The sequence below is a fragment of the Sparus aurata genome, chromosome 1, assembly GCF_900880675.1.
Source record: "Sparus aurata chromosome 1, fSpaAur1.1, whole genome shotgun sequence".
Lineage (NCBI taxonomy): Eukaryota > Metazoa > Chordata > Actinopteri > Spariformes > Sparidae > Sparus > Sparus aurata.
This window is the reverse complement of record NC_044187.1, coordinates 33,697,063-33,719,336: the sequence shown is the minus strand read 5'-3', so window position 1 is coordinate 33,719,336 and position 22,274 is coordinate 33,697,063. Positions and strand designations below refer to the sequence as shown.

The 22,274-nt window shown below is 43.2% G+C and overlaps 1 protein-coding gene across 1 annotated transcript in view; it reads right to left on the bottom strand.

The window, feature by feature from the left end:
* dgke (diacylglycerol kinase, epsilon) overlaps positions 1–22,274 on the bottom strand; it is a 27,938-nt gene extending 5,664 nt beyond the window's left edge. Inside the window, exons 1-10 of the mRNA XM_030428545.1 lie at positions 21,546–22,274; positions 20,919–21,078; positions 20,680–20,799; positions 20,391–20,534; positions 20,086–20,243; positions 19,648–19,696; positions 19,361–19,474; positions 19,172–19,243; positions 17,484–17,611; positions 17,201–17,312 (exon numbers count right to left, since the gene is read on the bottom strand). Of these exons, the coding sequence (XP_030284405.1) occupies positions 17,201–17,312; positions 17,484–17,611; positions 19,172–19,243; positions 19,361–19,474; positions 19,648–19,696; positions 20,086–20,243; positions 20,391–20,534; positions 20,680–20,799; positions 20,919–21,078; positions 21,546–21,997 (1,509 nt within the window). The 5' untranslated portion in view covers positions 21,998–22,274. The remainder of the gene's footprint in view (positions 1–17,200; positions 17,313–17,483; positions 17,612–19,171; positions 19,244–19,360; positions 19,475–19,647; positions 19,697–20,085; positions 20,244–20,390; positions 20,535–20,679; positions 20,800–20,918; positions 21,079–21,545) is intronic.

Genomic DNA, 22,274 nt, shown 5'->3' with positions numbered 1-22,274 from the left:
CACCAGATGGCACACACTTCATTCAATACCAGATTTTTGTCTAACCAACTACACACTGTTGGGCATAATGAAAAGCACTCTCTTCTTTAGTATATTTTGCCATAATACTAAAATATCGAGAAAACTGGATTTGGCCCCAGTAAGCCCCGCAGCCCTTAGGGGGAAAAAAGCGGCAACATCCCGCAACCCTCACGGAAAAGCGGAAAGAAGACGGACGGACGGACTAAAACAGTTCAAACTGTAGAAAATTCTTCAGATCGCATAGAAATATTTGCAGATACACACACATACTGCTGAAACATGTATTTTTTTTTTGATTTTTCACCAAACAAGTCAGTGCAACATTTACACAGCAGATATATTTACATTAGAGTGAAAAAATATGCTCACAAAACAGTAAACTGAAAAAGAACATTGCAGGAAAAAAGAGGCTGCTCTCTCTCCAGCCTCTCACAGTGTCAGCCCATGGTTGATGACACGATCAATTAAGGTTGCTCTGATTTCATTTGAAAGTCATTGTCTTCTTTGGCCATGAGCTCCTCTACCAGCTCTACCTCTCTCTCTTCCCCCCCCCTCTCATTCTCACCCTCCCTCTTCCTCTTCATTTCCTCTTCCTCTCTCTGCTACGTCTTCCATTGTTGTTAGAAAAAAAGGTTCACCTGTGGTCTTTTAGTGCTGACGTCCTGACTGAAGTGGTAACAATTACAATAACAATTGTTTGGCAGGTGCCACCTATAGTGGCCAATTAGCTCATGTAATGTCATTTTGAATGGCAGTGTTTTGAAATGGCAAACATGTGACTTTATGTCAGATTGTAGTCCTACGCAGAGAATCGTGTTCAGTGCATTTACAGTTTTTGCCGAAAGCTTACACACATGTTGCAGACTTTGGCTCACTGTGTCATAACTTAACACACATGGTGAGTAAGACACAGCACATGTAGATATACTCCTAACTTATACAGCATAATGAAACTCTTGAAACAACACCTAACAATCCCATTTCAAAACTGTTTTTAGCATCAAAACATTAAACACATGCACATTTGTTTGCACTTTTTCCTAGCAGCAACTACACACAGATGTGCTTTATGCAAAACACAGCTGGATTCAGTACTTTGGATGGTTTTTGACTTAAAAAGTCTCATACAGATTTTTTTTTTTTTTTTTTTGTGAAAGATTGATCCACTACAGTTCATCTAGACACATGAAAACAAAATGGAGACACTTCAGGTTTTTTCTTTTTTGTTTTTCAGGTTTTTGCACAAGTAAAAAAAAAAACAAAAAAAACACAAAGACGTGGTACAACTAGAATGTTCTACAAAACATAGTGTAAGGGAACTATTGGAAGACATTTAGGCTATGGATCCTGTCTCCTGTTGGCATTTGGCAACAACACCTGATCCACATCACAGCCAATGTCCTCCCTTGCCCATCAACGGGGGAAACATCGCCTTGTATGCCGTATCCAACCCTGTATGGACCTCACCTCAATGTCCCCGCATGCCTTTTCCATGGCTTATAGAAGAGGCATGCGGGCATGTGGCTGATGGTCATAAAATTTCCAGCATCATGCTGAAAAGAACTCCTCAATTGGATTCAAAAATGGGGCATATGGCCTGCGCAGGTAGGCAAGTGGTTCGAGCACATGCCACATATGCAGTAAACCCCGGTTCAAATCCAGCCAGACGACCTTTACTGCATGTCACATTCTCTCTCCACTGTCAAATAAAGGTGTCTATGCCTCAATTTTATTTTATTTTTCTAATTGGGGTGTATGGTGGCAAGTTGAGTGCAATAAATCTGTTATGGTTGATGAACCAGTCCCGGACCAGAGCAGCCCAATGGAAACTGACATCATCCCAGAAGACAAAAAACTGGGGCTGCCCTGGCCCGTCCTGAACTACTGTGTCATGAAGTGTGTCCAGAAAGCGAATAATGAGGGTTGTGTTGTAGGGACAGAGGATGGAGTGGTGATGCAGTTTCACTGTTGCCTGCTCTCCTTCTTCATCCTCTTCCTCGTCCTGCTGTTGCTCTTACTCTCCCTCTTCCTCTTTCTGCCTCCACTTTTCCAAAGTTGGCACAAAGGAGCTGAGCTCACATCAGGTGTATTTGTAGTGCTATGGCTTAGACTGATTGGTCGTCAATTAGATTTTAATTTTTTTCATGTGTGTGAGTCTGTGTGCTATTCCAATTTTACTTGTGTTTGTATTTTAAATAGACGTGTTTTCCCAATGATTGCATGAGTCTTCCTTTTTGAACAATGTGTCTTATGTAAAAAACAGTGTGTAGTGTTTTGCAAGAAGTGTGCTGGAGAATTTCAAACACAGTGTAAAGCATATATTGTGTTTGCAGGGTTGGTGCCTTTGTTTAGGGCATGGTCACCCAAGTTAGAGGTTGTGATGCTTTGGGCATAGCAACCACGTTTAGTGTTTAAGCATTAGGTGAAAACTGTAAAAAGTGCCATTGTGAATTGCAAAATTTGTGTAAAACAGAAAATGTGTTTTGGACACTTGAGAAGAGGTTTTGCTCTCTGTGTGTCAGCTTAAATATTTGTGCTATGCATGCCATTTTAGTGTGTAAGCAACTGGAACAAACTGAATCAGTTAAATCAATATGTCGCTCATATCCTGTGTGTGTGTGTGTGTGTGTGTGTGTGTGGTGCGTGCGTGCGTGTGTGTGATTTCTGACAGGCACGCTTGAGGAGTGGCTGACTGTCAGGTCGTACTCAGGGATCGACACTTTTTGCCTGCCATGATGGCGACGCGCTGTAGATGCAGCAGCTAACGTGAGTAGTTCAAAAACCTTCTTTTTCATAAACTCCTCGTACACAAACAATGTTATCAATGCTCGTGTTCATGTGTAGAGACCCTGGTGATGTTACGAGCAAAGATTCATGTTGTGTCGAGACTTCTTAGTGTTCTAAATATAGCGATTTTGTTGCTAGCGTATCCTGCCCCTAACACTGCCGTTCAAAATGGATGTGCCCTAAAACGCAAATACTGTGAATCTTAAAAGTGCCTCTATCGCCGTAATTATGCTTTTACACAAAGGTTTGACTCATATTCAATCGCAAACAACGCCTCGGTTGCTTTTTGGCAAGAGTTTCACTTTAACATCCCACACGGAGAAAGACTAGATCAGAGACACAATCAGTACAATGTAAAGCTTTCTGTGGTACAATAATAGTGGTGAAAACCCTCATGGTCTCATTTTGGAGGAGTCAGACTTGAAGGAGGATTAAAATGAATCAGGTAGGAGGCTGAAAATAAAAGTTCTGCGAAGAATACAAATCCAAACCTCCCCAGTCTTCTTCTGCTGCTCCTCCTTTAACTTCTGCAGCTCCTCCTCCAGGAACTGAACTTTGCTCTCAGCTTCCTCTCTCCTCTGCTGCTCCTCCTTTAACTTCTGATGCTCCTCCTTTAACTTCTGATGCTCCTCCAGGAACCTCTGTCGTAAATTGGCCACTTGGACTGAAAGAGAATAATAGATACAAATTATTGACAAGAGATAAATTATTTCAGGTTTTTTTCTTTAATAAAGGGCTTCTAAGGAATGATTGTAATCATCAGATTTTATTGGCCTCATTGTTTCCTGACATGTTTTAATCCTGATTCAACCATGTACAACACTTTGTAACACTGTTGCTGTTTAAAAATACTATTATTATTATTATTGTTGTTATTATTATTATTATTATTATTATTATTATTATTATTATTATTATTATTATTATTATTATTGTTATTATTATTATTTCACTAAAGGAAAGTGTGACTGTTGTTGATTTTGGATTCAAGAACAAATGAGAAACTCAACAGTTCCTGTGGTTGGAAGCTTCACAGTTTGACCAGTAAAACTGACTGAATGAAAACCAGTTTGTCTCGTGTTTTCACTCTGCTGAATCTCTGATTCACTACATGAAGAAACTACAGAGAGACTAAATTGTTCTTCTGCATGAAAGCTTACCACATCAGAGAGATTCAGAGACACATGGTCTGTCATTAAAATATGTTGATGGTTTAATGTTGGATCTTCTCTGTGGAGTTTTAGACCTTCAGTAGCACCATGATCTGTTCTGTAGGCTTCATGCTCTACTGGACTCTGTGGGTGTAGATCTCCTCTAACCATGCACACATCCACCCACTGAATATATACATGTGTATAACTGACCAATCAGAGCCTGGTTAGTGATTACATATGTTACTGTACAATAAGTCATGGAGACTGATAACTATCATCCTTTAAAACATGTTTACCCACTGATTTCATTCCTCAATGATGGAGCCAGTGAACCAGCTCCATGAAGGTTTTTACTCTCTGAGCTTTGTGTGACTAAGAATTTTTGAACTGAACTGAACAAAATGATTCAAGTGAACTGTAATGTTCACCTCTACAGCAGACCAGCACACTCCAACTGAACTTAATCATATTGACCCTGAATCCTCTTTAACAGACCAGAACCATCAGAGCAGATACAACAATACAAAGGTCAAAAGATGAACCTCCTTGTTGTTGGACTGCAGTTTCTCTGTCAGTGACTTCAGGTTGGTCTCCTTCTTCTGAATCTCCTCCTGCAGCTGCTGGACTTCAACTTGTTTTTCATCAAACTAAAAGGAAAGAAAAGAAAATAGAAGAGACCATTACCTGTGCTTTTGTGAAAGTGACTTGGACTCAGACAGAGAAGCTAAACTGACAACAAACAAGTAGGAGTCTGGAAACAAATGATTAGATGTGTTAAAATATAAAAAAATACAAACCTCTTTGGTTTTGGTGTCTAATTCCTTCTCTTCAGTCTCCAGCTGCTGCTTCAGATTCTCCACTTCATGTTCAGCTTCCTTCTTCTTCTGCTGCTCCTTTTTAGAACTCTGGATCATATCAAAACATGTGACTGAACATACAATATTATGACTCAGATGGTAAAAAATGAAGCCTCTGATATTTGCTGAACAACATGTGAGACGTCTCAGCTCTACATTGAATGAAGCCTCTGATTTTAACTGAAGTCTCAAGTCTGCATTTAGTCAGAATTCTGCTTTATAAATTCAGATTGTCTCTGCTGCTCTGATCAAAGAGTTCAGAGCTGCACAAGTTAACTGTTAATGAATCTGATGAAGAAAATACATCAACAACCTGCAGAGAGTCTGTCTGTCTGTCTGTCTGTCTGTCTGACTGTCTGTCTGTCTGTCTGTCTGACTGTCTCAGCATTGATCTCATAGTCTAGTTTAAAGACACAGAGGAATCATTTTGTAAAACTAATGAATATATTGCAATAATTGACTATTTGTTATTTTGTATAAGGACACATCAGAGTGTTATTGTGTTTAAATCATGAACACTTACCGAAGGTAACTTCCATGATTTGGCTAGTTCATCTTCTAATCCCTTCACCTGTGAGAGAAGATAAAGTGAGACATGAGAACAACATTGAAGCTTATGAATAGTTATACAACATGACAGTTAATCCAAGTACAACAAGTATCTCTGTATACAGTCAGCTACGTTCTATATGCTGCATGTTAATAAGTTAATAAGATCACATTGTGTTCTTGAGCTATCAATCAGAATAAAACAGATGCAGATGAAGAGATGAACCTCTGTGTTCTTGTTCTCCAGATGTTCCTTCAGTCTCTCCACGTTCTCCTCCTCTTCTTCTTCTCTTCTTCCAGCTGCTGCAGATCAGATTGTTTCTTTCTAATCTGGAGGGACAGAGAGAAGGTTGAGAGACACAATGACAGACATGTTGAGTTCTCTGGATTCAGTCTGCTGGGCCTCATGTGGACATTTAGTCTGTAACTGACTGTCAGACTGCTGTAACATTCACCTCTCTACACTATTAAACACATACAGACTGTGACTTTAAACTGAAATCACAATCTTAAACTGTCAAAGTGAAGATGAACCTCAGTCTTTGTGGACTCCAGCTCCTCTTTCAGGGGCTTCTGTAGTTTCTCAGCTTCTCTCCTCCTCAGCTTCTCCTCCTGGAGAGAGATGAACAGAGACAAGATGAACACATGATGTTATCTGGGCACATTAGTGAAGAACCACACAGTGACACATGATAAAGACAAACATCATGTGTACCTCTGGTCTGATTCCTGCAGCCTGTCCCTTGTTCAGATCCTTCATTTGCTCTGTTTCATGTGTCAAGAGCTGCTGTCTCTCTGGTTCTTCTACAGTTACAAGCTGATCTTCAGTTATGTTACAGTTCTTCTTCTCTCCTTCATTAATTTCATCTCTGTGGCTTCTCTTGGTCTCTGTGTAAAAACAAAGGCAGCAAATAAAAGACTTGTTCTTGAATTTGAGGAAGGTCTCACAGCACATCAGATATTTTAGACAACAATCAGGTTATGGGTTTAAAACTAAGACAACTGGCAATTTAACTAAATGGAAATAAAAGTAGATAAACCAACACATTTGAGAGAAGACACTGACAGTTTGCATGTCACTATTCTGTATAAAACCTGTCAGACATTTAGAAATAACTGATATTAATTTCTGACTCACTGAATTTCCACACAAAAAAGCCAAGAATCAGAATAACCAGGATGCAAACAGCCAAACTAACAGCCAAACCAGCTGTGGTAGAAGAAGAACTGGACTGAACCTCAAAGAAATCATCTGAAATGATAAAACACAGAATAACATGAAAGTTAAATGTAACCCCTATGAAAATACCACTTTGGGTTTACAGACTATTATTTATTTGTTTGGCTTTATAGTAATTCATTTTCATTTTAATATTTGGGTTTGTGAGGAAAACTGTATTTTAAGTTGACTGCAGTTGTGTAAAATAGCCGCTAGAGGGCGCTTTATGTATGTAAAACTGAGTGAATTCAGAAGATGCGAGCATTGCATGCTGGGATTGACCGACCTCACCTAGGCCTGATGTTAACGAGACCGCGATACAGTCACGAGTGAAGTTGATGACAAGTTATGCAAGGAATACTACCTTATACTGATGTTTATGATTTTGTACGTGTCCGAAGTCGTTGACGGAGGGTTCTGATCACTGCGACCGAGGATTTGCTGTATTTTGTTTTATACGATTGAGGACTCCGGTGAGTGTACTAGCTTAGCATGCTACGTTGCTAGCGGACACATTATTTGTTCAGTTCAGTTATGATTAAGCTATGTTGAACCTTTCTTATTATCAAAAACCAATCGGGGTCAACTGTTAATGTTATGGAGATGTTGAAATGAGTGTATAAGCTGAGTTTTGTGTTTTGGAAATGCATTTATTTCGAATGAGGAACCGTGATTTTTACTGTGTCATTCTCAGGCGCCATGTTTAAGGTTGGAAAGTTAACAACGTGCTAGATGAGTGCTAATGTTCATGATTTGTACACGTAAAGGTCTTCTTGGTAATAATATGCGTTAGTTCATGTTTAGATGGTAAGAAAAATGCATAATAGTAGATGTGAATAAGAAATACATGATTTGGTAAGTGAAAAAAAGATGATAAAGAATAAATGGTGTACATGATTTAACAATACTGTTAAAAAAGGGATAAAAACATGATGTCTAAGGTTTGATGTCTCAGGATGAAGTTTATCATTCCTTTTGTGGTCAGTATTATAAGTTGCACTTGAGTTAAAGAGAATAAGAGAGATACGATACTGTACAGTAATTGGTGATTGATAATTATTTTTAATTTCTGCTATGGCAGATTGGTTTTTTTTTTGTTGCTGGATCTACACTGTGGGACAGCATCGATTCCAACCAGGACTTCTGTCTGGTGCGAGGCAAGGTTAGAGGGGATCTGGATTCCTCCATCTTCATCATCTTCCTGAAGATCCATTCCTGGAGCAGATAAGATCTAAAGCTGCGCAGCAATCATACAAACACACACACTACCCGGGTAGCACATACACATTGAGACACTTGGACGAACCCGAATACAAACTGAACTTTTGGACCAGACTTTGATGGACATTGATATCGGACAGCAATACGCTGTCAAGGGCAACTTTCAGTTTTGTTTTTTTGTTTAGTGGAGAATTGAATCTGAGGTGTGATTCTACTTTTTGTTGCTTGTGAAAATAAACATCCTTGTGTTTACATTTACACTAACTCATCCCTCGCTCTTTGAATTGAATCTGAGTACAGTAGTCAAGTAAGTGTTGTTCTTACTGGGTTACATAGGAGTTTTTGTGGCGAGCTAGCCAGGAGCGAGGGTTATATAGGTTAACTGAACAATACAAACTGTGATTTAAACGCAGGAAATTGCTAACTGATCAGTCTGATTATCCCCATTATCATTATTATTTTTTTTTACTTTTTGTTTTGCCCCTTCTAACTTGAACAGAAGCAAAGGAAAAGACAATGGCAGACATTGATGACACACTTTCTGTATGTGTTTCCGGTGTTACCAGTGGTAATGCAGACCAGGACATTATAGATTCCCTTGAGAAATATGGCCCAGTAACCGGCATAAGGAGAGAGCGAAACACAGGAGTGTCAAGTGGAGAAACAGTCATTGTGGATTTCAAATCCGGAACTGCAAGAGCCAATATTGAGACACTTCTCCCTATGGAAGTAGTGAATGTGACCAATCCAAGTGTAAAGTGGCAGGTTGACCGTGTTAAAACAACAACACAATTCACTAATCAGATTGCGACAGTCCTGTGTACATCCTCCACTGACTCCAGTGACGGCAGTGACTCTGACAGTAGTGCCCAATCAGACCACAGCACCACACCCCTAGTACGCAGAAGCAAGAAACCATATAAACACAGTAAACCCCCCCCACACATTAAACCTGCTACAACACCCAACCCAAGTGAACCAGGTGTAGTTAAAAAGAGATACACTGTACCTGGAAGTCCAACAAATCTAAGTAATGAAGTAACAAACCCACCTGAGGTGCAAAGAGTTGTAGTGGAACACGTGATCAAGAATCAGTCCACCTCCAAATGGATGAGGACATTCTCTGGAAAAGTACCCAAACCCCCTGGTGAGGCAGATTATGAGACATGGTCATTACATGTAGAATTGATGTTTGATGATGACAGTCTATCGGTTGATGTGCAACGGAGAAAAATACTAGAGAGCCTGCTTCCCCCAGCTTCGGATGTGGTAAGGCAACTTGGTACATCTGCACATCCCAGACATTATGTCCAGCTGCTCAACTCTGCGTATGGACTTGTAGAAGATGGGGAGGAGGTATTTGCAAGATTCTTAAACACAAATCAGAATACAGGGGAGAAGCCATCTGATTATCTACAGAGATTGCAGAGTCTTCTGTGCACAGCTGTAAGGAGAGGTGGTGTAAAACAGGCGAACGCCGACCGACACTTACTGAAGCAATTCAAGCGTGGCTGCTGGGACCACAGTCTGGTCTTACAGCTGGAGTTCAAAAATGAAACACCTCCCAACTTTGCAGAGCTGTTGCTACAGGTACGTACTGAAGAGGACAGGAGAGCATCAAAACATGACAGGATGCAACGTCACTTTGGCTCCTCTAAGACAAAGCCTTCAGTGAACGTTCACTCTGTGCCTGACATCTCTCTCTGTGATTCCAATGCCAGCTTACTGCAGTCATACATCTCTGAAACTGAAAGTCTAAGAAAACAAGTAGCTCAGTTACAGATGCAGCTCAACAGCAAGAAATACAAGAAGGATAAAAAACAGGAATTTAAAGGTGCATTATCAACAAATAACTCACCTCCACCAGTAGCTGAAGCACAGGCTCATCATGTGATGCCGCAGAACACACCCACTTCAAGACCTCAGCCAAAGGCCTGGTTCTGTTATAAGTGTGGAGAGGATGGCCACATTGCCAGAAACTGTGACGAGCCCATGAACAAAGCCCTCGTAGACCAAAAATACACAGAACTTAGACACAAGCAGGACGAGTGGAAGGCAAAACAGCCTTTAAACTGGAACGGGTTCCAGTGACGGGACCTACTGGAACCGAGGACACAGAGGAGAGTCCCATATCAAAATGGAGATGTGAAACCAAATGTCAACAAACTACGACAACTGCACGCCGGCTCACAAGAAGGTTGGTTGGTTCGAGACATGTGGCCAGAGTCACAGTTGGCAGAGTTCAGCAAAACTGTCTAATGGACGGAGGCTCACAGGTCACGACCATCACCAAATCCTTTCATGAAACCTACTTACCTTCTCACCCCCTCATTCCCATAGAGGACCTCTTGCACATAGAGGGAGCTGCAGGCCAACTCGTCCCTTACCTTGGCTGCATTGAAGTTGACATAACTTTCCCAGAACATTTCACAGGAGAGCCTAAGGTGGTCACAACGCTGGCTCTAGTTGTTCCCGATCCAAGAACAAGTGTAGAGGTTCCAGTTCTTGTCGGCACAAATACTCTTGATATCTTGTACAAAGGTTTCAAAGAAGGAACAAACATTTCACCGGACTGTGAATATGCCTCACTCGTCAGACACCTGCAGAGTATTTACTTGAGCAGGACACAACAAGATGGGACAGTGGGCAGGGTAAAATTACAGTCAAAGAACATTATAGTCATTCCGGCTGGAAAGAAAATGGCGGTAAATGGCCGTGCAAGACATGTCCCCACTGTTCATGGTGCACCTCTTCTGGTGGAGCCCCCCACTAATGTCGATCTGCCAGGTGGCTTGGTATCCTGCCGTTACATCATGGCAAGCCCACGTCAGACCTCCTTTAAAGTCCCTATTCTCCTCAAAAATGAGTCTGCGCACGACATTGTAGTTCCAGCCCATCGAACTCTGGCAGAGCTCTCAATGCCACTATCCATCTCTCCATTGACCCCCACCAGTGATATTAAAGGGGAGGTACAAATCTCAAACCAGACCATCGCTACTGCTCAGTGTTTCACAGCTGGTCAAGTAAATCCTGAAAATCTGATCGAGTTTGAGTTTGCTGATTCCCCTCTGTCAGAAGAATGGAAAGACAGGGTTACCAGGAAGTTGAATTCAATTCCTGAAGTCTTCGCAAGGGGAGATTTGGACTATGGACACACAACAGCTGTAAAGCACAAGATCCGCCTTTCTGACCCGACGCCTTTCAAACAAAGGGCAAGGCCCATCCATCCATCTGATTACGAGGCAGTTCGTCTCCATCTGAAAGAGCTGTATGACGCAAACGTCATAAGGGAGTCAGAGAGCCCATTTGCTTCGCCAATTGTCGTTGTGAAAAAGAAAAATGGACAAATCCGCCTATGTGTGGATTACAGAAAACTAAACAACCAAACAATCAAAGATGCTTATGCTTTGCCACACATCGAAGAGGCGTTTGCAGCTCTGACAGGAGCAAAGTGGTTTTCTGTCATGGATTTAAAGTCGGGTTATTATCAAGTGGAAATGGAGGAAGAGGATAAACATAAGACTGCCTTTGTCACACCGATGGGTTTTTGGGAGTTCAATAGGATGCCGCAGGGAGTAACCAATGCTCCAAGCACCTTCCAGCGAGTTATGGAAAAGTGTATGGGCTCCCTAAATCACAGAGAAGTGCTGGTATTCCTGGACGATCTTATTGTGTTCTCCAATACCCTGGAAGAACATGAAGAGCGGCTTTTGAGGGTGCTGAACCGACTGAGAGAGTTCGGTCTCAAATTGTCATCGGAGAAATGTCATTTCTTCAGGAAGTCTGTGAGATACTTAGGTCACATAGTGTCAGAAAATGGTGTGGAGACAGACCCTAATAAGATCGCATCACTCACCTCATGGCCCCGCCCAAACAACATATCTGAGTTGAAGTCGTTCCTCGGCTTCACAGGATATTATCGGAGGTTTGTCAGAGACTACTCCAAGATTTCAAAGCCTCTAAATGATCTGACGGCTGGATACGTCCCTGCAAAGAAAAGGAAACATGACAACCCTTCAAAAGGGCAAAGGTCATTCTCTAATGTTGACGTAAAGAAACCATTTAATGACAAATGGACATCTTCGTGTGAGGAGGCATTCAAAACCCTCATTGAGCGATTAACAACAGCACCCGTACTGGGATTCGCCGACTCCAAGAAGCCATACATACTCCACACAGATGCTAGCTTGCATGGACTTGGAGCCGCGCTGTACCAAGAACAAGATGGTCAAATGAAGGTTATTGCATATGCCAGTCGAGGGTTATCCAACAGTGAACGCAGGTACCCCACGCACAAGCTTGAGTTCCTCAGCCTCAAGTGGGCAATCACGGATAAGTTTGCAGATTACCTCTATGGAGTAGAGTTCAATGTGTTGACTGACAATAACCCCTTGACTTACGTTTTGACCTCTGCAAAACTGGACGCCTGTGGTCATCGTTGGCTTGCCGACCTTTCCAACTTCAACTTCAGCATCAGATACAGGGCTGGCAAAAAGAACCAGGACGCAGATGGGCTATCAAGACGTCCACATGCCCCTGCAGAAGTTGATGACAGTGCAGCAGTTGAGGATGAGCGAGTGCGACAGTTCATGTCAAAGTTTGTGAAGGAGGGAAATGAGGACAATTTCCCACAGGAGGCCGTCAGAGCCGTCTGTGAGAGACATCAGCTGGACAAACTCACTGAAACAGAGGAAGAAAATGGTCACTCACCTGTCATTGTGGAGTGTCTGGCAATGGATGAGCGAGCCATCTGCCCTGAATATGCTCAAGCCAACTTGCTTCCTGGATCCACCACACTTCCCAGGATGTCTCAGCAAGATTGGGCTATGGAGCAGAGAAATGATCCGACAATCAACAGAGTAATAGACATCGTCAGGGCGGGTAAACACCTCACTTACCGTCTCCGGCAGAAAGAGGAAAGGGAAGTGCAGCTACTGCTCAGAGTTCAAGACCAGCTGATATTGAGTGACGAAGTTCTGTATAGAAAGTGCAAGATCGAGAATCAGCCTGATTTCCAGCTTGTTCTCCCGAAGAAATACAGACAAATGGCACTGATGAATCTCCATGATGATGTTGGTCATTTGGGGTATGAGAGGACAGTAGATCTGGTGCGTGCACGGTTCTATTGGCCAAGGATGTGTTTTGAGGTTGAAGAGAAAATCAGAAAATGTGAAAGGTGCCTTCGACGCAAGGCAAGAGCAGAGAAAACAGCCCCTCTTGTTAACATCAAGACCAGCCGGCCACTTGAGTTGGTGTGCATGGACTATCTCTCCTTGGAGCCAGACGGCCGTGGCACAAAAAACATACTTGTGATAACTGACCACTTCACAAAGTACGCTGTTGCAGTTCCTACCCCTGATCAAAAGGAGAAAACAGTGGCCAAAGCTTTATGGAACAACTTCTTTGTACACTATGGCATGCCTGAACGCTTACATAGCGATCAAGGCCGCAACTTTGAGTCTGCCGTCATCAAAAATCTCTGTGAGTTTTTGGGGATAAAGAAATCAAGAACAACCCCTTACCACCCACGGGGTAATCCAGTAGAGCGTTTCAACCGGACCTTGCTGGCAATGCTTGGAACCCTCGAAGAAGTGGATAAAGTGAAGTGGAGAGACTATGTGCAGCCATTAGTCCACGCCTATAATTGCACGAAAAACGACACTACAGGATTTTCTCCTTACCAACTAATGTATGGAAGACAGCCGAACCTGCCTATTGACGTGGCATTTGGATTACATCCTGAAGGGCTGAGGAAAGTCACTCATAGCGAGTATGTGAAAAGGCTCAGAGAAACCCTGGAGGAGAGTTACAGACTGGCTGTAGAGCACAGTGATAAGATGGCTCTACGCAACAAACAGAGGTACGACTTGAAGGTCAGAGAATCCATTCTACAAGCTGGAGACAGAGTCCTTGTGAAAAATGTGGGGATACGAGGAAAACACAAGATTGCAGACAAGTGGAGTCAAACGGTCTACAAGGTTGTCAGACACATTAGTGATTCCCCAGTGTATGTAGTGGCTCCGCTCACATCTGAAGGACCTGAGAGAACCCTACATCGAGACCTTCTCCTACCTTGTGGGTTTCTTGCACCTTCAAACTCAGTTGAAGCAGATAAAATCGGTCTGGATGGCTGGGAAGAGACAACTGCCAAACCCACACAGAATCCTGCACCGGAAGCCAAGGGGGCAGGAAGCCGACTTGATAGTGACGAAGAGGAGGAACTGGACTATCCATTAGTAAATCAAGATAAGGCTACTTACCCATCATTCACTGTTGTATATGACATTCCCAGAACCAAGACCAAGCCTCCTTTGCAGCTGGATGTGAATCCAGTAGGGTCAGATCTTAACCCGACTGCTGAAGAATTTCATCCCCCCCAGGTGGTGAGAGAGGAACACTCAAACACATTTCAGGTTCCTAGCGTGGAAGCAGAAGAGGATAATAACTTACCTGCTGACCCCTTACCTGGAGATGAGACAAATTTACCTGTGGAAGAAATAGAACAATCTGCTACGGTGCCTCTTGAAGAGGATCTGACAGTACCCAATGAACCGGTCAACAAAGGACCCGGAATTGACAATGCAGAACTGCAAAATCAGAATCAGAGAGCAATGAGAGAGGAGAACGAAAGAGACAATGTTGGAGAGGAGATTGGACTGACTGATACCAGTTCTGTCCAGGACGAAACAGAACCAGAGGCCCGATGGCCAACCAGAGCTAGAAGAGAGCCTGACAGATTGGCATACAAGTCTCTTGGGAACCCTTTGACTTTGGTCATGCGCTCTATACTTCACAGCCTCGACCAAGTTTTCACAGAAGCTCTTGATCTGCCCAAAGTACCAAGCCCTTCACCTTCCCCTTACACAAGCCGAGTTTTTGATGTTTAAGTATGAGTTGACATGCAGAGACGCATGCCAATTAAGGGCGGGTGGATGTAACCCCTATGAAAATACCACTTTGGGTTTACAGACTATTATTTATTTGTTTGGCTTTATAGTAATTCATTTTCATTTTAATATTTGGGTTTGTGAGGAAAACTGTATTTTAAGTTGACTGCAGTTGTGTAAAATAGCCGCTAGAGGGCGCTTTATGTATGTAAAACTGAGTGAATTCAGAAGATGCGAGCATTGCATGCTGGGATTGACCGACCTCACCTAGGCCTGATGTTAACGAGACCGCGATACAGTCACGAGTGAAGTTGATGACAAGTTATGCAAGGAATACTACCTTATACTGATGTTTATGATTTTGTACGTGTCCGAAGTCGTTGACGGAGGGTTCTGATCACTGCGACCGGAGGATTTGCTGTATTTTGTTTTATACGATTGAGGACTCCGGTGAGTGTACTAGCTTAGCATGCTACGTTGCTAGCGGACACATTATTTGTTCAGTTCAGTTATGATTAAGCTATGTTGAACCTTCTTATTATCAAAAACCAATCGGGGTCAACTGTTAATGTTATGGAGATGTTGAAATGAGTGTATAAGCTGAGTTTTGTGTTTTGGAAATGCATTTATTTCGAATGAGGAACCGTGATTTTTACTGTGTCATTCTCAGGCGCCATGTTTAAGGTTGGAAAGTTAACAACGTGCTAGATGAGTGCTAATGTTCATGATTTGTACACGTAAAGGTCTTCTTGGTAATAATATGCGTTAGTTCATGTTTAGATGGTAAGAAAAATGCATAATAGTAGATGTGAATAAGAAATACATGATTTGGTAAGTGAAAAAAAGATGATAAAGAATAAATGGTGTACATGATTTAACAATACTGTTAAAAAAGGGATAAAAACATGATGTCTAAGGTTTGATGTCTCAGGATGAAGTTTATCATTCCTTTTGTGGTCAGTATTATAAGTTGCACTTGAGTTAAAGAGAATAAGAGAGATACGATACTGTACAGTAATTGGTGATTGATAATTATTTTTAATTTCTGCTATGGCAGATTGGTTTTTTTTTGTTGCTGGATCTACACTGTGGGACAGCATCGATTCCAACCAGGACTTCTGTCTGGTGCGAGGCAAGGTTAGAGGGGATCTGGATTCCTCCATCTTCATCATCTTCCTGAAGATCCATTCCTGGAGCAGATAAGATCTAAAGCTGCGCAGCAATCATACAAACACACACACTACCCGGGTAGCACATACACATTGAGACACTTGGACGAACCCGAATACAAACTGAACTTTTGGACCAGACTTTGATGGACATTGATATCGGACAGCAATACGCTGTCAAGGGCAACTTTCAGTTTTGTTTTTTTGTTTAGTGGAGAATTGAATCTGAGGTGTGATTCTACTTTTTGTTGCTTGTGAAAATAAACATCCTTGTGTTTACATTTACACTAACTCATCCCTCGCTCTTTGAATTGAATCTGAGTACAGTAGTCAAGTAAGTGTTGTTCTTACTGGGTTACATATATATATACATATATATATACATATATATATATATATATATATATATATATATATATATATATATATATATATATATATATATACATATATACATACATACATACATACATTTAAAAGACCAGGCAGCCAGAACCCAAAGCAGCCGTGCCCGGCTTCACTTCACTGTATGTCGAAGCTGATCGTGACCGCTTGTGATTTGTAACACACTATCTGCTACTAGGGCATGGAGAGCGATGGCAGGTTAACAAGGGGGATGCTTATTGGTCATTTTGATAACAAGGGGGACAGCGTCCCCCCTCATATCACCTACTGCTTATCACCCACCTACAATGCTGTTTTAAGTCCTCTTCCCAGACAGCTTAACAACCATCCACACCTGGGCTCACCTAGCCTTAACATCCCACATGAAGGCCAGTTGGGTCAACAACTCACAAGGACACTCCCACACAGGGTTTAAAAGCCTGCGACTCCCCTCCAGTAAGTTAGAACTGAAGAAGCCTCTTGCATGAGAAGTGAAACATCTTCAAGAAACTGCTACACTTCCAGTGGCCTACGATACAGCACTTAGAATTACCATGACCTGGATGACTGAGAACCTTCATCAACATCTTTATTTCCTTTCAATAAATCATTAGTTCAGGCAGTTTTAAGTGTTTTAAGTGACTGGTAAATGGGGGGTTTTCTTTTCCAGAAGCTTACCACGTGAAGAACAAAATGAAGTGGTGTGAAAACAGACAAAGCGTGTAAGATCACATGCAGGAGCTGAGTAGTGTGTACTTAATCAGATTAGTTTAAATTAGATCCTCAAGTGCTGTGATGAGGCAGATGGCAGTGAAAACTAATTTGCCTCCCTCATTGTAACTCCATCACTACTTATTGAGGTAAACAGGAAGCACTTGGGCTGAACAGTGTCCATGAGTGTGTGTGTGTGTGTGTGTGTGTGTGTGTGTGTGTGTGTGTGTGTGAGCCTTACCCTGACGGTGTGGGCCTGTCCCAGCCGTACAGGATTGGCCAGCTTGACCTGGATCTGAGCACAGTGGAAGGAGCCAAACACACCCACCACCTCCAGCAGACCATCATCCAGCCTGCAGGGTGAGACAGGAAACAACACTGCTGCTCACGTTGCTATAGTAACTCGGAGCACTTTATATAAACACGAGAGAAAAAAGACGAGAGAATGAACCATAACTAGGCATGAGTTATGCTTACTTCTGTTTGCCAAATAGCATTTTTATGATTCAGTGATATTGTCTTACCGAGTGGGCGGGCAGGGTTCGTCCCCCATACCCTCCCAGAGTCTGCAGCCTCCACCCCAGTAGCCGATGTTACAAACAATGATGCCCTCCAGACTGGGCAGCGCCACCCTCTCTCCATCCAACTCCAGCTGTGGTAGACACACACACACACACACACACACATACATACATAGAGTATCAGTAGTTTGTCAACTTGCTATATGGGTTAAAAAAAAAAATAGTTCTGCCCTTGCAATATTCTCACAGAACTGACACATGCAGATGTAAATGGACACTAAGTAAAGCTAATTTATCCTCAGCATTGTCCAGAATACGAGAAAGCAGACCAACAAGGACATAGAAGGTTGTCACGATATCAGAATTTTTAAATTTGATACACAGCTTGTATTTTACTCAGTACTTTTTCCAATGGCTAGGCACAAAATGGGATTATTCAAATTGTGCAAACATAACATAACTTAGTAACTAAAACTATCAGAACCTGACAAGACAAATATTTTAAACTAGACTAAACTGTGATAGACATTTTGTGAAGTAATGTGTGGTGTAGCCAAGTGTTCAGCTGTTATGTATTAGGGGAATAGTTTGACATTTTGTTAGCTTCCTTGGTGAGGGGTTCAATGAAAAGATTTAGATGGCTTTTATGCGTTTACAGTAAATATGGAGCTGGAGTCAGCAGTCAGTTAGCTTAGCTCACCATATAGAGACTGAAAGAGGACAAAGCTAGACTAGCTATTAGCAAAGTTTTAAAATACTTCTACCAGCATTTCTTCACCTCACTATTCAACGTGTTTTATGGCGGTTGTTTAATTCTTACACAAACAGAAAAATAAAAGTGTCAAGTTGCTATTTTATGTTGAGTGGTGGTGTATTTATTTATCTTTTTTACTTTAGCAAAAGCTAGGCTAACTGTTCCCCCCTGCTTCCAGCCTCTTACCCTTACTATAGTTTTCTGGGCATTTAATTTACAATAAAGCACAAATTCCAGATAAACACTTTACAAATATACAGGTGTATAGGAAATATGGTGCTAGAGGCAGCTGTTAGCTAGCTTAGTTTACCATATAAAGACTGAAAGAGAGGACATAGCTAGCCTAGCTATTGGCGAAGTTCTAAAATACTTCTACTAGCATTTCTTCACCTCATTGATTAACATGTTTTATGTTGGTTGTTTAATTCTTACACAAACAGAAGCATAACAGTGACAAGCGGTCCTTTCATGGTGAGTGGTGGTGTATTTTTTTAAACCTCGCCAAGAGCTTGGCTAACTGTTCCAGTCTCCTGCTAATGGCGGGTACACACTACAGGATTTTTCAAATCTTCACAGATTAGGTGACCAAACACTTGATGATAACAAAAGACAGATCGCACAAGATCTCTCTCTGCTGATCTTATAGTGTGTAGTGTTCTCCGTAGTGCACACCACACACTAACCGATTCTTCAGCAGAGTATCAGGTTCTTCCTGCACAATATTCTAAATCTCGCGTGGTCAAACGTGACTTTAGTGGAAACAAACATTAACTCTTATCTCAAAGTAAAATCCAGCAAAATAATATTTTTTATCACCACAAAATCTACATTTCACTGAGAAGCAAGTTCAGAAATAATATAAAAACTCTGCCAACTGTTTAGAGCACAAGGCGAGTGATTTTCAGCAAGAATATCAATGAAACAGTGAAAACTGTACCTCAATCCTCTTATCCAGATCCTTACATTCCTGCACTAAACAATCTTTGGTGCCATACAGGAAATAAACAGCCTGGGGGAGAAATAAAACATATTGAGGAAACAGACAGTCAGCATATTCAGAGGACCTCAGTGTTATTATTCAAATTAAGCCAACAAGTGCGCGTGATTCAAATGAAGCGGTTCAAACCTTGTTGATGATGCGGCTTGAGAAGAAGGAGGGGGTTTTCTCGCGGTGGGTGTGAAAGTTGAGTGCCATCAGAGCGTCCGGCCCCACAGAGAAGTAGTTGTTCATGGACAGAACCTGAAAAAGGACGTGCAGTCAAGTGTGGAAATACTGTTTTATATGTACTCAAACTGTAAGTGTGTCAGTGAGCCTGAACCCACAACACACAAAGCCTGAATAACTACGTATGTGCGAGTAAAGGTGAGACTCCATATTGATAAAAGGATTTCAGAACTGGAGCTCTCACTTACCTTTGGTTTACGAAAGTAGAGGCCTTTTGAAGCCACCTGCACTTTCCACCTGAGAATGATTATGTAGATTATCAGCAAGAACAAAGGGAACGCAAACAGAGCCGTAGATAAGATTTTATAAAAGCAGAGATCAGGGCCCCAAGGTGGCAGAATGCAACCCTCTTTTCTTAGAAAAGTCGAACCAAACAGCGAAAAAAGACTAAAAATGTGTCATTTTCTTTCATTTGGTTAGCAGTTAATTATACTTTCTACAAATGACTCTCCCAACGGTCTTGAGACCTTTTAATGCAAGTTATTTCATCACAAAGGACCTCTTCCATAGCTTGTTGACTGAATACTAACTTGTAAGACTAATAACACAGTGAATGAGCTGGTGAGACGATGTACTGTGGAAGGCTTGTTCCCTAACAAAAGACTGAGAACAGTGTTAGGGCCCACCTGTCCATTTTAACCACTTCTGCATCAAGGATGTTGCGGAGAACCTGTTCCACAGGGATCTCTCCAGCATACCCGGCGCCCCAGCCCAAAGTGTTGGAGAGGTCATTTCCTGTCCCCAGGGGTAGGATGGTCACCCTTGGCATAAACTGGTCTTGGCCCTGACAGGAAAACGTTAAGAGCAACAGGTTATTAACTTGGCACAGAGAAGTGGTGGCACCGAGAGAAAGAAGGAAGCAACGTCACACTGCGAGGCTTAGAAATGATGATTCAATCCTTCTTATAGATCGGACACAGCCCCACTTCACCTTCAGCTTCATGCCGTCAATGGCATCCAGCACCCAGCCCACTGTGCCGTCGCCCCCACACACAAGCACCCGGACACTACCGGGCGGCAGCAGGGTGCACAGCTGGAGGGCTTTGGAGGGGGCCAGCTCAGACAGGTCAAACACCTGGAGGAGAGGCGAGAGACACTCTGAGTCATGTTCTGTGCAGACAGTAAACTCGGGGGCTCATCGCAAAACGGGTGACAACTACAGCGAGTGTTAAAGGACGATTACGTGTAAATAAGTGGAGGAAGAGAAGCTGCAGACTGACCTGCACAGGATTCAGAATGGTGCGGAATTCTCCCAGCAGAGCCTCCCCCATGTTGTTGCCGCTGCGCGTGTTAGCCAAGACCAAAACTGGAGTCCAGCCACTGCCACAGGAAGATGCCAGCTACAGAAACACACACACACACACACACACACACACACACACACCAGCGTTACTTAAAACACCTCTGGGACGCTGCTTAAAACCCAGTCCATCGTGCACCGTGGTCACATCCTCAGAACCTTGCTGTACTCTTCAGGGTGTCTGCGGCGGAGCTTGTTGACGTGGTAGAGGTAGTGAGGAGGGATGATGAGGCTGTGGAACTCGCCCAGGTCACACTGGTCTGCGTCTGCCACGCTGTGCATGCAGTCATCGTGCACTGTGGTCTGACACCACACACACCTGGAGGAGGGACAGAGGGACACAAACCTGTTAGAAGAGCAATTTAAAAAAAAAAAAAAACAACAACACAAAAGCAGTTCCAAGGAGCGAGACTCTGACAAGCTGCAGGGGAGCTGGTCTGTCCCTGACCTCTGACCTCTGACCTGTGACGCTGTCATTATAAGCATTAGCAAAGCAATATGAGATCATGTCAGCTAGTGTCGTGCGCCATGCCAAAGAGCAGCCGCAGTCCATTATAGCAAATTAAAGACAGATTACACGGCCATGACGTTATGGCCCATTATGATACTGAAGTGTAAAGCAGGGAGGCTTTCATGCATTAAACATCTACGAGCCAGAGCCACACTACGGAGCTCTCTCTGGGTGCAATAGGAGGAAAGAAACACTTCACAAGAGCACACACACGCAGCTGCACATCTGCAGCACACACACGCCAGCTGCTGCACCTGTGGCACCGCACACGCTACCTGAGGTCGCAGAGCTTGGGCTGGGTCCCGCACTGCTGTTTGCACGCTGCGCAGTAGCTGGCGAGGGGGACGTTTCCGCGGACCCAGCGGTGCCCCATGGCTCCGTCGGGGCTGGAGGGGGCCATGATCTCCTTGCACGACAGGCCCCGGTCGGCCCGGCGCAGGCACTGCTCGTCCGCGCACACCCCGCAGCAGTCGCAGAAAGCCCCCTGCAGGATGTGCTGGGAGCAGACGCAGCAGTAGGTGGGCTTGTTGAACAGGTCCGTGTAGTGCCAGCCGTGCTTGCTCTTGCGAAAGAAGTCCTTCATGTGCGTTTTCCGCTTGGAGCGCTGGGCGCTGCACCACAGGGTGATGATGACCGGGACGACGACGGCCAGGGAGGTCCAGAAGAGGAGCGTCCACTCCTCCCGGGAGCCGCAGTCGTCCTGCACCTCGTCCCCCTCCTCGTACATCGCTGCTGGACGGCGGAGGAGCGATGGGTGATGTTAACGGGCGGAAATCAGCACGGAGGAGGTTTATGTGAGGAGCAGAGAGCGGAGACTGCACACACGCCACGTTTTCCCTGCGACACTCATGACCACGCACACCAGCCGGCCCCTGGCACCGATTTCAGCTGAAATCCAAACATTTACTGTCCAACTAGCTGTAAACAAGAAGACAACGATGTGACGTTGGGCCAATGAGCTACCCCGCTACCTTAGCTTCACCAGAGAGTGTTTCAGTGTCAAG